We start from the raw sequence: 14,142 nt of genomic DNA, 5'->3' as shown, positions 1-14,142 counted from the left end.
ATGGTGGGGGAAAGGAATAACGGAATATAGGGGCACAGGACACATCCCTCACTTCTTATACCAGGCTGGTAAATGACCAAGATGAAATAAAAGGGAGAACAGAGCCAGACTTATGGTTTATATAGCTTTCTCTTCTTATACATATTTTCAGACTTCCCCAAAGGTTACACAGTACATTTTCAATCACAATACACTCCTAATCACATCTCCCAAAATGATCTTACAATATAAGGTAACCAAAAAGAACAAGTTTAATTAATTAAAATAGATTACATGAAAACAGACATAAAAAAAATGACAGATATATTACAAAAAAACGACATGAAAGCACATGAAGGAAACATGGAGAGGAGTTCAGCGAGGAACCGGTCACTTGCTAGCTACAATAAATCTCTCACACACTGCCCACTTCCTTCATCTGCAGCCATTCAGTGTCACTCCTCTCCCATGGCTGTCTTGATGATATCTGCTCTTCTCAATTTGGCTGCTTCTTCAAACTTGGTGACGGCCTCGTTGCAGGATTTGTTCTGTGAGTGGAGGAAATGAAATCTGAATCAGAAATAATGACGAAGTATCATTTTCTCACAGGAATTTACTATTACTTTGTAGATGTTAGTCTTGCGGTGCCATTAATTCACTTGCCAGACATGTCCGCAAAACAAAAAGTTAAGAAAAAGGTAAAAGGACAGACTAGAAAAATGTGTTTAGCAGTTACATACTTCTATTTGACCTAATCAGTGGATTCAACTATGCACTATATAAGTCCGTAATTTGAAAGTTATGGAGTACTCTGAGGAACATACAATGATAAACTTGTGCCTCTCCTTCTGTAGTTTGAAGAATTCCTCCACAGTCAGCTCTTCTACTTTCTTCTTCAGGGTAATGTAGTGGCAGGATGGTGAATGAGATTTGTGTTCCTTTCTGGAAACAAAACAAGAGCGCAATAAGGGAATTATCTTTAATGGGGAGACAAATATTTAAATTCAAGGACAATGTGCAAATTCTGCACACAATCATATGGAGGGAATGACATTTTGCCACATTTTTATGTGCTTCACAACATTTTATACTATAGCCTCAAAATTTTGTGTTGAGCGTCAACAGCTTGCAGACTCAAAGCCATTCACCAAGCTGGCCTTTTTTCTTTTTAAAAAAACTGTAGCAGTAACTGTAGTAACGGAGTATTATGGTTAAATAGTCGACTAGCTGTATCACCACATATCCCGCATATGAAGATTTTAGTCAGCCAGCAATAGCAGGGAAAATGAGAAACAGATAAACTTTGAAAGGCATTTAGCTGTCTCAAAATGTGTTCATGTGAAACATTTTTTTTTACTAACTTACACACATTTGGCAAGTCAGTTTCAACGTTTTTAAGGCACTCCAATGATCAATGTATTAGTCATGTAGACAAGTACTACTAAGCCTGCAAAAAACAGTTGTACTACAAGTGTCTTCTGAAGATTTTTTAAGTTGCAGTAAATAACCTCGACAATGTCTTGGACACTACAAATGTTTAACACAAAGTCTGTGTGTGTTAAAAACTGAGCATGGAGTTTAAAAAACATGGCTGTTTACAAGTGAGAGAGGGTATTAAAAAAAAAAAAAGTTAAGAGAGTTGCATTATGAGAAATTATGATCCAGTGTATTGAGTGTGACCCATTAAAAAAAAAAAAAAACATTCTATGCATCTTTGTCTATGCTACATCACATTTGACCATTCTTGGTTAAATCCACATCTCACATTAAAACCCTGGTCTGCTCCTTTAACCTTATATGCATATAATGATAATACATATTACTTGACAACATACTTTATTATTCTTTTATTAGTTTTTACATATATTTATGTGTTAGTGCTTGTTGTGAGATATTTGTCTTTTTACCCTGCTGAATCATATTACTTTAGTTGCTACACCAACTTATTTTTCTAAACAAACTTAATTCAACACTGATTTCAAATCTCTGTAACATACACAGGTGTCATGAGTAAGTCTTTACATGAAACCACACAACGTGATGTATTCCTTCATATTCTGCTACCTTTCAATCATTGTGAGCAAGTCATTTGTTTGAATCACCTTCTACATGAAATAGAAAGTTTATCTACACGAAGCGTTTAAAAGGTCTCATTCTTAGCCAAAGTAAGTCAAGATAGACACAAGATGTCATTTTAGAAAGTATTCACATAGAGTTCTAAATAACCATGTTTTCCTTCATATTCCTCAGCTTTCTGTTGGTTGTGAACATGTGTAAGGTGTTTGCACAGCCAACTAGTAGGGAAACACAACTTAATTCAACACTGATTTCAAACTGTTCTTCTCTGTAACATAGACTATATAAGAAGAGTTTGAACAATAAGATAAACTTAAATTGACAAGACAATAAAGCTGCGCAAATGTCCTGTCCTTTTATTTGCATTTCTGACCCACAAGCCTATCTTACTCTGGATCATCGTCCGGCTCCCAGCCCTCCAGCTCTTTGAGGCAGAAGAAACACATGGCGATGTCTGGGCTGTTCTCTGAAGGGGTGTGAATGAAGCCAGCTTTGGCCATCTGGAGAAACAAGTGAACATTTTTTTTAAACTTTACTTTTTTTTGTAGCTGATAATTGATTGACAAGTTGACAGACCTAAAATGAATCAACAACTTTACTGTTCCATAAATCTTTTATTGCCAAGCAAAAATGACAGAAAAAAATGACATTAATCATTAACTACTTTGATAATCAATCGTTTCAGCCTTTTTTTTTAAAGCAAAAAAACCCAAAATGTATTCTAGTTCCATCTTTTCAAATGTGAGTAATTATAGCTTTTCTCTGTATTATATCATGTCACATTGAATATCTGTGAGTGGGCTGTCGGTCAGATAAAACAACCTTTGAAGATGTCTTCTTCGGCTCTGGGTAACTGATAGCATTTTTCATTATTTTCTGACATTTTATAGACCAAACGATTAAAGCAGAAAATAGATATCAGGTTAATGAGTAATGAAAACAATAGTTAGGTGCAGCCCCAAATTGTTGGTTTGTTGGTGTCAGTTTTTTTTAAATGTGAGGATTTGCAGCTCTGCTCTGCTCTGTAACATTTTAAATTGAGTGTAATTGGGTTTTGGGACTAATAGACAAAACATATTATTTAAAGAAGTCACATTAGGCCCTGGGAAACTGGGTCAGGCCATTTTTCACCATTGTCTGAATTTTTATATACTAAATGTTGAATTAAGTACCTGAAAACATAACTGAGATATTACTGCACCCCTAGTTATATTAACAAAAACCAGTGGTATCTAACCTAATTAAATCATGTGCTGATCTCCAAGGTATACAGGTATTCCTCTGAAAATCTCCAGATTTGTCAGCTGAACATTCATGCTGTACTCCTTTAAAAAAAACATACCGATAGTGTATGGTTTAAGATTCCCGTGTCATCATCCACGACCCTATATTTCACTTGCTATATTTACTTCATGTACTTGCAGCTCGAAACTGACATAACAATAGTAAAACCAGTCACAAGTAAACATATACTTTTGTTTTTCCAAGATAACTCTGGGACTATGTTGACTGTGGGTTGAAGATGTGGTTAAGTTCACTATCTGTCAAATACGTGTCGTTAATGTAACGTGTAGATTTTCTCCATGACTCGTTGTTGTTGCGTGTTTGTAATCATATCTAGCTACAGCACTTGCCTGATTAGCTGACCTCAAACTACAACAGCCTCCACCATACGAGCAGCAACACTTTTTATATTGCATTTAACACAATTAAACTATAAAATATTTCCAATTTTAAAGATTTCACCGCGAGATTTGAAGCTAACCTAACCCTTAACGTGAATCTAATCTGTATACTTTCGTGACAAAGCTACTCTAAAATACAAGATTTTGATACACGAAGTGAGCGTTTGCTAGCGATAAACCGGCAGCCAAAGCAGCTAAAGCTAAGGCGACAGCGTGCTTCGTTTGAACATTACTGGTTTTCTTGCTCCAGAGCGAATTGTTGTTGCGTTAGCTCGCGGATGGAAAGGCGTCGCTAACCGTGGCAAACGCCAACCGTTTGAAACGCTCACTCACGTTCTCCGGGGTGCACATGCAGTCCTCGTCAAAAGGCCACCCGGCGAAAGTTTTCAGTCTGTTCTCGTAAAAATACATCTTAGTATCCTCTTCAGTGAACGGTTCCATTGTGTTTAGCGTTAAAATATATGCCTTTAACTACAGTCCAAGCCCGTGTGTCACCTCCTGGAGCCACCGAGGTACAGGTCGTTTTCAAATTTCGGAAACCGTTCACTTCGGCTGTTTTGATTGGCAGACGAAGACCACGAACAGCTCCTGGCTCTTCTTCGTTGGTGGATGGAGCACACAGAAGGTGCACAAGTACGCCACCTAGTGTTCTCGACCGAGCGGACTAATAGCGCTAACTGTCACACAAACACGACCAAACTTCACACACATTTTTGTTCTTTATTAAAAAAAAAAAAAAAGACAGAACACTTCCTTCTCTATCTTATCCGAGCCCATAGTTTGAGCGGGGCAGTTTTTTTTGAGTACTAAATCCACATCCGCCGCACAACCTCACGCCTCCCTTTATTTTCATGGGTAATGTAGTTCTTTGCGGTTATTGGTCCAAAACGTGATGCGCGGAACTTTGTGAGAGCTTCCTATCCGCTGTCAATAACCGACTGGGGTTATTGAGCAGACCCAGGATAACTTCGTCCAGTTTTTCCCCCAACTTTCAAGTTTACTATCCCGCACTCTGCTATGAGTAACAGTATGCCTACCTAACGCTACATGTGCGTACGCGCCGGCTTCTTCTTCTTCTTCTTCTCCTTCGGTGTTGGGGTCATGGAAGGACGGTGTGCTGTTGAGACTTGGACACAGTTTGGTTTTTCAGGCACGTCATGCACACCGACGATCAAGTACGATTTTGGGAGAAATGTTTTCCTCTGCACTGGCAGCGACGAAGTCCATGTCTTCAATACTCAAGAGAGAAAACTCACGGCAAGTTAACTGTAGAGCACTGTTGTTAACTGTGCATAGATCCACCGGAGTAGAGTCAGCTGATCAAGATAAATCCCCACATTTTCTATTCTTGACTGTGTTTTGATGTTTTGTTGCAGACTGTCCTCCAGTTTCCTAGTATTGTGAGTGACCTGGTTGAGAGTCCTGACAAACAGCTCCTCTATGTGTCCTGCGGGAGTGGAGTTTACTGTGTCAGCTTGTCATTTCTGCTGTCCAGGTTCGTGGCTTAACATACAGAGTCCAAATGTACTGTATTCTCAATCGTTGTTCTGCTTCATGAATGTCTCTCGCTTAAGACGATCTCTCCCCACTGCAGGACTCAAAGCTCCCCAGTTGATGCATCCTCCAGTCCAGCGGAGCTGAAAATCTCCTCTGAATTCCTTGTTGTTGGAGAAGAAGGTGTGTTATCGCTGCTCCTCGTCGGCTCTGTGCTCCTGATCCTTTCCCAGAGAGACTCATCCTGGCTGTTGAGTCTGTACAAAACGCCGAAACAAACACAGTCCAGCAGCTGTGAGGTGCTCAGTTCTTTCAGGCTACCACTGGTCTCAGCTGTTGTACACGGTGACACTGAGGGAAAGACAGGAATGAGAAGGAGGCCTGTGCTGATTTGTGTCCATTGTGGTGATCCAAAATCACCATCTTCCTCCTCCACTTCTTCATCAGAAGCGACCTTAGCGGGCAGTCATCTCTGCCTCGAGCCTGTCCTCTTCAAACTTCTGTTTGGGATCGACGCTGCCCTCGCCAAATTACCGGTTATCCTTTGTGGCCTGCCAGATGGACGCCTGTGTTTCCTCCCTCTGCGTCTCCCAGGATCACGGCTCCGTGTCCTGCATAGCCTTGAGCAGCCAGTCGTATTTGTTGGAGCATCTGTTGTCGCAGAAACAGGTTCAGGACATGCACAGTGTTTGGTGGCAGTGGGTGAACAAGGGAGAGTGGTGCTGATGAAGACTGACAAGGGTGGACCAGAAGGGATGGGCAACACAGCTGGTTTTATTGAGGGGTGTGTACCAGGCCCTGTGGTGTGTGGATTTGTGGATAAACACCATCTTTACTACAGCACTGGTTCAGACCTGTTGGTGCTGGATCTATCGGAGGGATCATCTGGGAGAGAAGGCCACGAGAGGGGAGAGGGGACATCCAGTAAGACAGCTGCTGCTCTCCAAAGCCCCACCAGTTTAAATGTGTGTAGAGTCGCCGCCTTGGCTGCACCTGCACGCAACTCTGCGGGTGAGTCAGGCCTAGCATGGAAGTGTTGGCTTTACAAATGCCACTGCTTTCAGTTCATACCACCACGGTCTAAAAGAGACCTCGCAGACCACTGAAAATTGTGTTGAGTTAAGCAATAGATGTGGATTGGTTTAGTGATAAAGCAGTTGCAAAAAGTTACTGTTTTGAAAACTCTTCCTTGTAAAGTGTGTTCAAACGCGTCTGAGTCAGCTGCTGAACGGAAACCTTTTAAAGCAGAAATTCATTACATTCACATCAAATTTGCCTTTTCACAGATGCTGGTGTGACTTGGACAAACAAAATAAATGTGACTACATGTTCACTGCGATTGGTTTGCTATCTCTGTATTCTACCCTATGATCGTCATGCAGCACGGTACAATACTTCATCAGCAGAGCAGTTTGTTGTTTTTAATAGTTTCTTCCTAAATTAAATTAATTAATTTGGAAGAGTGCACAAATTCCACAGTGGATGTTGCATATGCAAAACAACATTAAAACCATTAACTGGTTTTAATGTTGTGGCTGATCAGTGTATGTCCCAGCGTGTTGTCTTTGATTAACTGGTGACTCACGACACATAAGACTAAACTATTTGTTTTTTCCTTACTTTTGGAAATTTGTCTCATGTACCAGGAGAGGTTCAGTTGCTGGGGCTGTCTGTCAGAGGGCAGCTTCAGAGGATTACTTTACCTGTGGGGAGAAAGGATGCAGGACTGTCCAGTCTGCCTTCCACACAGGTGGGCCGCAGCGTCAGGGATCTCCTGTCGGCGATTGGAGATGTTTGTGAAAGGTAAACGCAAAATGATTCCCTTTTGATTGTGTATATAATACAACACTGAAGTGAAACACAGGTGACATTTGTTTACATTTAACATGACCTTTCTGTTAACGTAAATGTGGTTTTCCTTGCTTTTGTTTTTAGAGCATCAGTGCTGAAAACCGCCGTCACATCCAAAAATCAAATCCTGAGGCACCTGAATCAGGTGCTCAACGTCAGTTTCCTGCTGACAGCCAGTGCAAATAGTGAAGAACATCTTCCCATGCAGGAGAAGCAAATCAGATGTCATGCCATGACCAGATGGAGCAGACTGCTACAAAAAGACTCCCTGAACCTGACATGTGTCCTGGATAATTCAAGTCCGTATGTTTTGGAACAAGGCTGGACACTGAGTGTCACTGTTTTTCCTGTTTCCCACTCATCCAGCACAGGAGGGGAAAGCTCCTCCACAAATTTTTCCTTCCCATTCCACCATCTCCATCCCGGGGAAACATTAGAAGTATCACTGCCCCTGGCAGCTGCAGGCGACACATCCTTTCCCATGAGAGTAAGCTGCTCACTCGTCTTCTCACTTTCAAGTCTCCTGGGAGAGGAGGAGACGGCACACCTTCCTGGCCTGCAGAGTAGTTGCATCGTTTTGCCCTTGAACACACTGACAGTAGACTGGCTGCACGCCCTGCAGGTGAACAGTCCCACAACCCATCCCATCAGCAAAAACATCTCATCTCAATCTAACAACATCACAACAGATTCCATCCAAGCTTTTTTAAGCTCACGCCGGACGAGGTGTAACGGACAAGGGGAGGGAGGTGGAGAGAGTGCTTCAAAGGCCGAGCGAGAGCAGTATTCGGCGAGTGTCCGGATGTCATCAGAGTTACTGAGGGACACACTGGTGTTGAAAAGCTCAGACTTGGACCCTCAGGGGCCAAAGTTGGCTCCTCAAAATCTCTGCTTTTCTGTGCTGGACTGGCTGTTGTCTGAAGGTCCCGGAGGAGTTAAGATGGGACACCAGGGAGACAAGATCGCCCTGAGCAGCTCAGTTGTCCATGCCCGAGGTCCAAATGGAGACACAGTCAGACTGATTGCAAATGAGGTAAACCATTATCTAATATGATATTGATAAGGGTTTACCCTGTATATTCTATGTTATAATTACATATGATTGTAGTGAAACAGATGAGTTTTGTATGGTGGCTCCTTTGTTCTCCAGGTAAATGTCGGGGAGGAGAGCGTGGGAGAGGAGGAGTCCCTGAGCGCAATAGAAGTTCGGGTAGAGAGCTCATCTATAGCAGCAGTGTGTGGACTGCACCATGCTGTGCTGTGCCGGGTACAGGTACAAACACCCACACGCAAACACACACACACACACACTGTCGCCTTTCTAGCATTTCAGAGAAACTTACGGTGAGTTGTCATTTGCAAATTTTTGAGTGTTTTATCTTATACTTGAGGCACTGACATACAGTAACTCCTGTTTAAAAATCTAAAGATGTAGAATATATTGCTGGAGTTTTGTGGTACTTCTGCATGAAAAGACTGTACAATTTTCTGCCAAATTTTGACTACAAAACAACATGGAACAGCACGCAGCCTGCAGCAAGTTGATGTTCTACGTTGATTTGAGCCTGAAAAACAAAGATAAAAACACAGAGTTTGGTGCAAGCTATGGAGAGAGGAGCTCCTTGCAGCTGGTTGTATGCTCTGCAGAAAAAACTGTATTTTTCTCAATAAAGTCTAGATTACTTGTTAAAGCGGGAGAGCTTTGAAGTGCTATCCTGCATGTAATCAAGCTAAAACCATATTTTGGTGGCTGGTTTCTCGTTTATTCTTCCACCCTTTGTTGCAAAGTCAATTTTATTTGGCTGTTAAAAACTCATGCTGCAGCTCGGTTGGGTTTGACGATGTGGACCGTTTCCATAGAGACTTCAGTCCTTCTTTCACACACAGACACTTAATTTTTTATAATGATTATAGCTGTAACTAGACCTAGCCTCTGACAGTTTGACCATATCCAGCTTGAGAGTCCTGTTTTATGTTCTTGCTATTAGACGAACACATGAAAGAGTTTAACTGTAAACTCCTTCTCTTTTTTCTGATGCTCTGTTCCTTAACGCAGACTCTGTTGTTGAGTGCCCCCGAGAGGGCTGCTTCCACGAAGAGTGTGCAAAGTTTAGGTTTAAGACAGGCACTGCAGCGGGCCGAGGTAAGACCTACATGTACTTTAAATTTTGTTCTTTAGGTGCTGCAGCTAACAGTTATTCTCATTACCCATTCATCTGTCTTTTTTCAGTAATCAGTTGCATTAATAAACTTGGTAGAGGAAACTATGACCAGTAACTATTTGGTACATTTTTTGGAAGCTACTTAAGCCATTGTAATATTTAAAAAAAAAAAAAACCCATTCAACCCAGGAATTTTGTAAGACCACGGAGATGCACCCAGTAGCTTTTTTGTCATTGTCCATTATAGCACCTAAATCGAACGGGTCGTGGTGTTCTCTCTTTTTAAACTTTCTTTTTTTTTCTCCCTCCTCCTCACATGTCAGCGCCTGTTACAGCAGATCCGGCAAAGCCGAGTCTCAGGGGCTTTTGGCGTGGGCGTGTCCACAGGGCAGATGACCCGACCTCTTCTCAGTGTTTTCCGAGAACTCAGAGAAAATCCTCTCCTTATACTTTAAAAATGTTTGCAGTCGAGCCGACACAGCTGCCTTCGTTCGATGTTACGTAATTTGCCTTTGTACCTGATGGAAAAATAATGTTCATAATAATTGCTACTGTAAATATACTTTTGTGTCACTGTAAATGATTGTGACAATTTCATATTGTATTCTCAAGCAACTCTCTAGTTTTCATTATTATTTTGCTGTTGTACACGTTCTACATCTCTAATAATAATGGTTACCCACATTACAATTTCTTGTTGGCTGCGTTCTCAATTTCAATTTACAAACCAGTGCATTCAGCACAAGATGATTTAAGAGACTGAAGAGTTCAGATGGAGTGAAAAATACAAGCAATTAAGGTCCAAATGGGGAAACGCTGTCTTACAGCTGGGTGAAGAAGCCCTGGCTTACAGTCTTCTGGTGTGCCAGACAAGTAGGTGTAACAAACTGACACAGGACCTGATGTCTGGTACAGTAGCTGCTATTGAACGCGGCACAGTAGACAAGTGGATACATTTACACACAACTGGTAGATTGTAGGGGTTTGATTATGAATGATTAACAAATAAACAAGTAAGCAATTCATTTGATTAAGCTTGTAATCATAGTCTAGTGCCTACTCCAAATCATTACAACTAATATTACCACAAACTAATTTCCATACAGTGACATGTAACAGTCTTGTTATATAAGTAGGTTTTGCAGACAGCCAAATTGTTTGTCAGTAATTCAAGCAGCTGCAGAAACCAAATGCTTCAGGTGTTTTTCATGAGTCAAAGGAAAACTGTGTTGTCTAAGGAAAACATCGTCCTCAACACAGCACCTAATAAATGTGGAGGGATGGAAGCTAGAGTGAGATAACAGAGAAATAACAGATCTTTCAAGACCAGAGAGTCATCTAAGGTAAACAGAAAGCTACATGTTGTCCAATAGGTGGCAGTCATGTGAATTTATGGTGTTTTCATATTGAGTGAAACTGAACTGAGGAAACCGCGACGAATGAGTAAACAGTGTTTTCTTCTTAATCTGATCTCAACAAATTTACATCCAAATTAGACACGCTGACCTGTGGTCACTTGACGTCTGTTTGGAATTTCAGAGAGGAAACACGTGAAGTTCTGTCTCAACTTTGAGAACGCCCTTTTATGAGTTATTATAGACTGCAGACGTGTCTGAGTGATCAGTAGGTGATATGTGGTGTCACTTTGCAGGCTGCAGGCAAAGATTCACTCCTCCAGGTGACGCTCACAACCTCAGCATCACTCTGCAGGTTATTGTCTAGCAAGTACACACTGACCTATTACACCAATGGATTGTTGTTCACACTAGAAAGCTGCTGGTCATCATGAAAACATCCGCTACTGCAAGTACTGTAATGTCTTGGGCTGGTTTGCACTCCAAACCTAAAAAATCGTTCAGATGTTTTAAGATGAGCAGTTGCTGGGATTTACACGTGAGCCAAACAAAACTCTTGGGTCCAAGCGAGGCTTGAACTCACAACCCCGGCATCGCTGGTTTATAAAAATTAAGTGCTGACCAACTGCACCACTGGAGCCTGTCCAGGGTCTGTATCAGCACTAAAAAAGTGATTTAAATGCTCCTTACTCATTAGGGTGGTTAGTAATTAGTATATTGTGGTTACAGAGAGTTTAATGAGAATCTTGTTAAATTTGAAGGTCATCATTAGTCTCTCGAAAAGGACACACACACACTGGCTTTAATCAAGGCAGCTGCTGCATGAAGGCCAAGGCCTGTAGTTGTGCTGTCTTTAGTCATTCAGGTCAATAACTTGTCTATTAGATTATGTGGGTTGAGCGTTGTGATCAGACGGACCACAGTCTAGCGGTGTGTTCTTTAGCCAATTCTTTTCCCTCAGCCACCATGGTAAAAGCGAGATGCTCCAGGTGAGGCTCGAACTCACAACCTCGGCATCACTCTGCAGGTTACTGTCTTATAAGTACTGGCGCTGACCGATTCCAGGTGACGCTCACAACCTCAGCATCACTCTGCAGGTTATTGTCTAGCAAGTACACACTGACCTATTACACCAATGGATTGTTGTTCACACTAGAAAGCTGCTGGTCATCATGAAAACACCCGCTACTGCAAGTACTGTAATGTCTTGGGCTGGTTTGCCCTCCAAACCTAAAAAAATCTTTCAGATGTTGTAAGATGAGCAGTTGCTGGGATTTACACGTGAGCCAAACAAAACTCTTGGGTCCAAGCGAGGCTTGAACTCACAACCCCGGCATCGCTGGTTTATAAAAATTAAGTGCTGACCAACTGCACCACTGGAGCCTGTCCAGGGTCTGTATCAGCACTAAAAAAGTGATTTAAATGCTCCTTACTCATTAGGCTAGTTAGTAATTAGTATAATATGGTTACAGAGAGTTTAATGAGAATCTTGTTAAATTTGAAGGTCATCATTAGTCTCTTGAAAAGGACACACACACACTGGCTTTAATCAAGGCAGCTGCTGCATGAAGGCCAAGGCCTGTAGTTGTGCTGTCTTTAGTCATTCAGGTCAATAACTTGTCTATCAGATTATGTGGGTTGAGCGTTGTGATCAGACGGACCACAGTCTAGCGGTGTGTTCTTTAGCCAATTCTTTTCCCTCAGCCACCATGGTAAAAGCGAGATGCTCCAGGTGAGGCTCGAACTCACAACCTCGGCATCACTCTGCAGGTTACTGTCTTATAAGTACCGCGCGCTGACCGATTGCGCCACTGGAGCCTGTTGAGTTGCTTGCTGACGACTGAAGAAATGAACTGTACTGAGATTTAAACATTCCTGGAAAATGAGGCTGATGCCACTGAGCAGTTACATCTGTTCTTGGGTTCAATTTGGATGGCGGTATGGCGAGAGGTTGCTGAGGTCACCAAAATCAGAAAAAAATTGTAAAGATGAGACGAGGCCTAATCAGGCAACAAGAGAAAACAGCTGTGTGGGTGAACCCTGGGGGACTGCTGCTCTGCCACTTAACATCTGAACAGCTGAGCTGTGGTTTAGAATGGGTCCAGCTAAACCAGAACTTGCAGGGCTTCAATATGCAGCTGTGTGCTAAACTGGACCTGATTGGTCAGTGCGGCTAAACTGCAGCTAAACCAGATACCTTACGATCCTCCATTTTTTTACAATTTGCTGTTTCAGTAGTCTATATGTATGTACCTCATCAAAAACAGAAATGACGTGCAGACTGATGGACATCTTTTTGGACACTAAACTTTTCTGACATGATTCCCCCATGTATTTAAAACAATATTAATGTAAAAATTACATAATCATAACCTCAAACAATCATGAGATGTTATCCTGGAAAAATAATATGTTATTCCAAATAGTGTCTCGTATTCCCAGTTGCAGAAATCAATGGGCTGAAATATTTTTGCTTTCATTACCTAGGCCGTTGTCTGTGCGTTTAATTCCTCCTGCCTTGAATATTGCATTTCATTCTTTACCTGTCCACGGTTTCCAGCTGCAAGGTTTCTGACAGACACTAAACCTGAGGAGGCCCCCTTGAGGGTCTATGGCCCTGAGGCTTTGCTGCGTAAACTCAACACACCTGTGTATTTTTTGGTATTTTTTAAATGAGGTGTTGGAGAAATGATAAAGTATTATCTTATAACTAATCATAAAGTGGAACTCGTCATTCCTCTTGCTTTTGGATCACCTAGTGAGGACACGTACCATTATTCTCTTAATCACAAGCAGAAGAAGGAAAGAGTCAGCGGCCGGGGCAGACCTACCAGCATTGCTGTCATTGCTACAGTCACAGTAACAGCCGCTTCAGTGCCAGACACAGCAACAGAAACGGCTTCCCGCATCAAGCTGTAAGCTGTGTATACTGCTGGTCTCCACATGTCCAAAGCAGCACCAGGCCCTGACTTGTGTGACATCTGCTGCCTGTATGGTTCCTCCATGGGAAAAAAAAACAAAAACAAAAAAAAAAACAGCAGTGATTCTCAGTTAAACCAGATGAAGAAGGAATGAAGAAGAAATTCCTCCTCTGTGCCAACCGATTCTACTTCACAGATCTCAGCAAAAGGTGGACTTTAACTGTAACTCTCTAGCTGACAACTCCCTAACTGATAACTGTGGAACTATGAACTACTTGTTGGTATTTGGTGAAATGACTGACTGGTTAGTGGAGTTGTCAGTTGTGCTGTTGTGTGTGTAACAACGACGCACGAGAGAGATGAAACTCGTACATCAGGAGGACAGACCTTTTTCACTCATGCTAATGTATTTGTCGGACTACAACTTCTCAAATCTTTGCTTAAATTTCATGAGTTCTGAGACTCCTTAGTTTTTATTTTATGGCTAATAATGTTTTAAATTAAAGCAGGGTTTTAAACACTCCCTCTGTTCTAGTTCTGAGCCTGGCGATGGTTAGCATCAGTGTCGGAAGGGAAGCACTGTACAATTCTGAAGTAGACCTACATGTATTTTACTTGA

The 14,142-nt window shown here is 41.8% G+C and overlaps 2 protein-coding genes and 1 non-coding gene across 4 annotated transcripts; 1 reads left to right on the top strand and 2 right to left on the bottom strand.

Annotated features, from left to right (window-relative positions):
* Positions 1 to 110: 110 nt before the first annotated feature.
* birc5a (baculoviral IAP repeat containing 5a) lies at positions 111 to 4,326 on the bottom strand. The gene is made up of 4 exons (XM_040135533.1): positions 4,074 to 4,326; positions 2,446 to 2,555; positions 804 to 921; positions 111 to 527 (listed from the first exon to the last, which is right to left on the bottom strand). The coding sequence occupies exons 1-4, from the start codon at positions 4,179 to 4,181 to the stop codon at positions 435 to 437; spliced, it is 429 nt and encodes a 142-aa protein (XP_039991467.1). The 5' UTR covers positions 4,182 to 4,326; the 3' UTR covers positions 111 to 434.
* A 271-nt stretch (positions 4,327 to 4,597) lies between these two features.
* faap100 (FA core complex associated protein 100) lies at positions 4,598 to 9,844 on the top strand. 2 transcript variants are annotated; one of them, XM_040135526.1, is made up of 8 exons: positions 4,598 to 4,997; positions 5,117 to 5,235; positions 5,335 to 5,417; positions 6,881 to 7,037; positions 7,170 to 8,118; positions 8,236 to 8,358; positions 9,142 to 9,228; positions 9,571 to 9,844. In XM_040135526.1, the coding sequence occupies exons 1-8, from the start codon at positions 4,788 to 4,790 to the stop codon at positions 9,700 to 9,702; spliced, it is 1,860 nt and encodes a 619-aa protein (XP_039991460.1). In that variant the 5' UTR covers positions 4,598 to 4,787; the 3' UTR covers positions 9,703 to 9,844. The 2 variants fall into 2 exon arrangements, with proteins under 2 accessions (XP_039991460.1, XP_039991459.1); XM_040135525.1 differs by having other exon boundaries at positions 5,335 to 6,245.
* A 2,482-nt stretch (positions 9,845 to 12,326) lies between these two features.
* On the bottom strand, positions 12,327 to 12,420 carry trnai-uau. Its single transcript has 2 exons — positions 12,383 to 12,420; positions 12,327 to 12,362 (listed from the first exon to the last, which is right to left on the bottom strand). It is a non-coding gene; the product is annotated as a tRNA-Ile (tRNA).
* Positions 12,421 to 14,142: the final 1,722 nt, after the last annotated feature.

The sequence above is a fragment of the Xiphias gladius genome, chromosome 9 (genome assembly GCF_016859285.1).
Source record: "Xiphias gladius isolate SHS-SW01 ecotype Sanya breed wild chromosome 9, ASM1685928v1, whole genome shotgun sequence".
Lineage (NCBI taxonomy): Eukaryota > Metazoa > Chordata > Actinopteri > Istiophoriformes > Xiphiidae > Xiphias > Xiphias gladius.
Note: the sequence above shows the minus strand (reverse complement) of the source record. Positions and strands in the feature narration are given on the sequence as shown.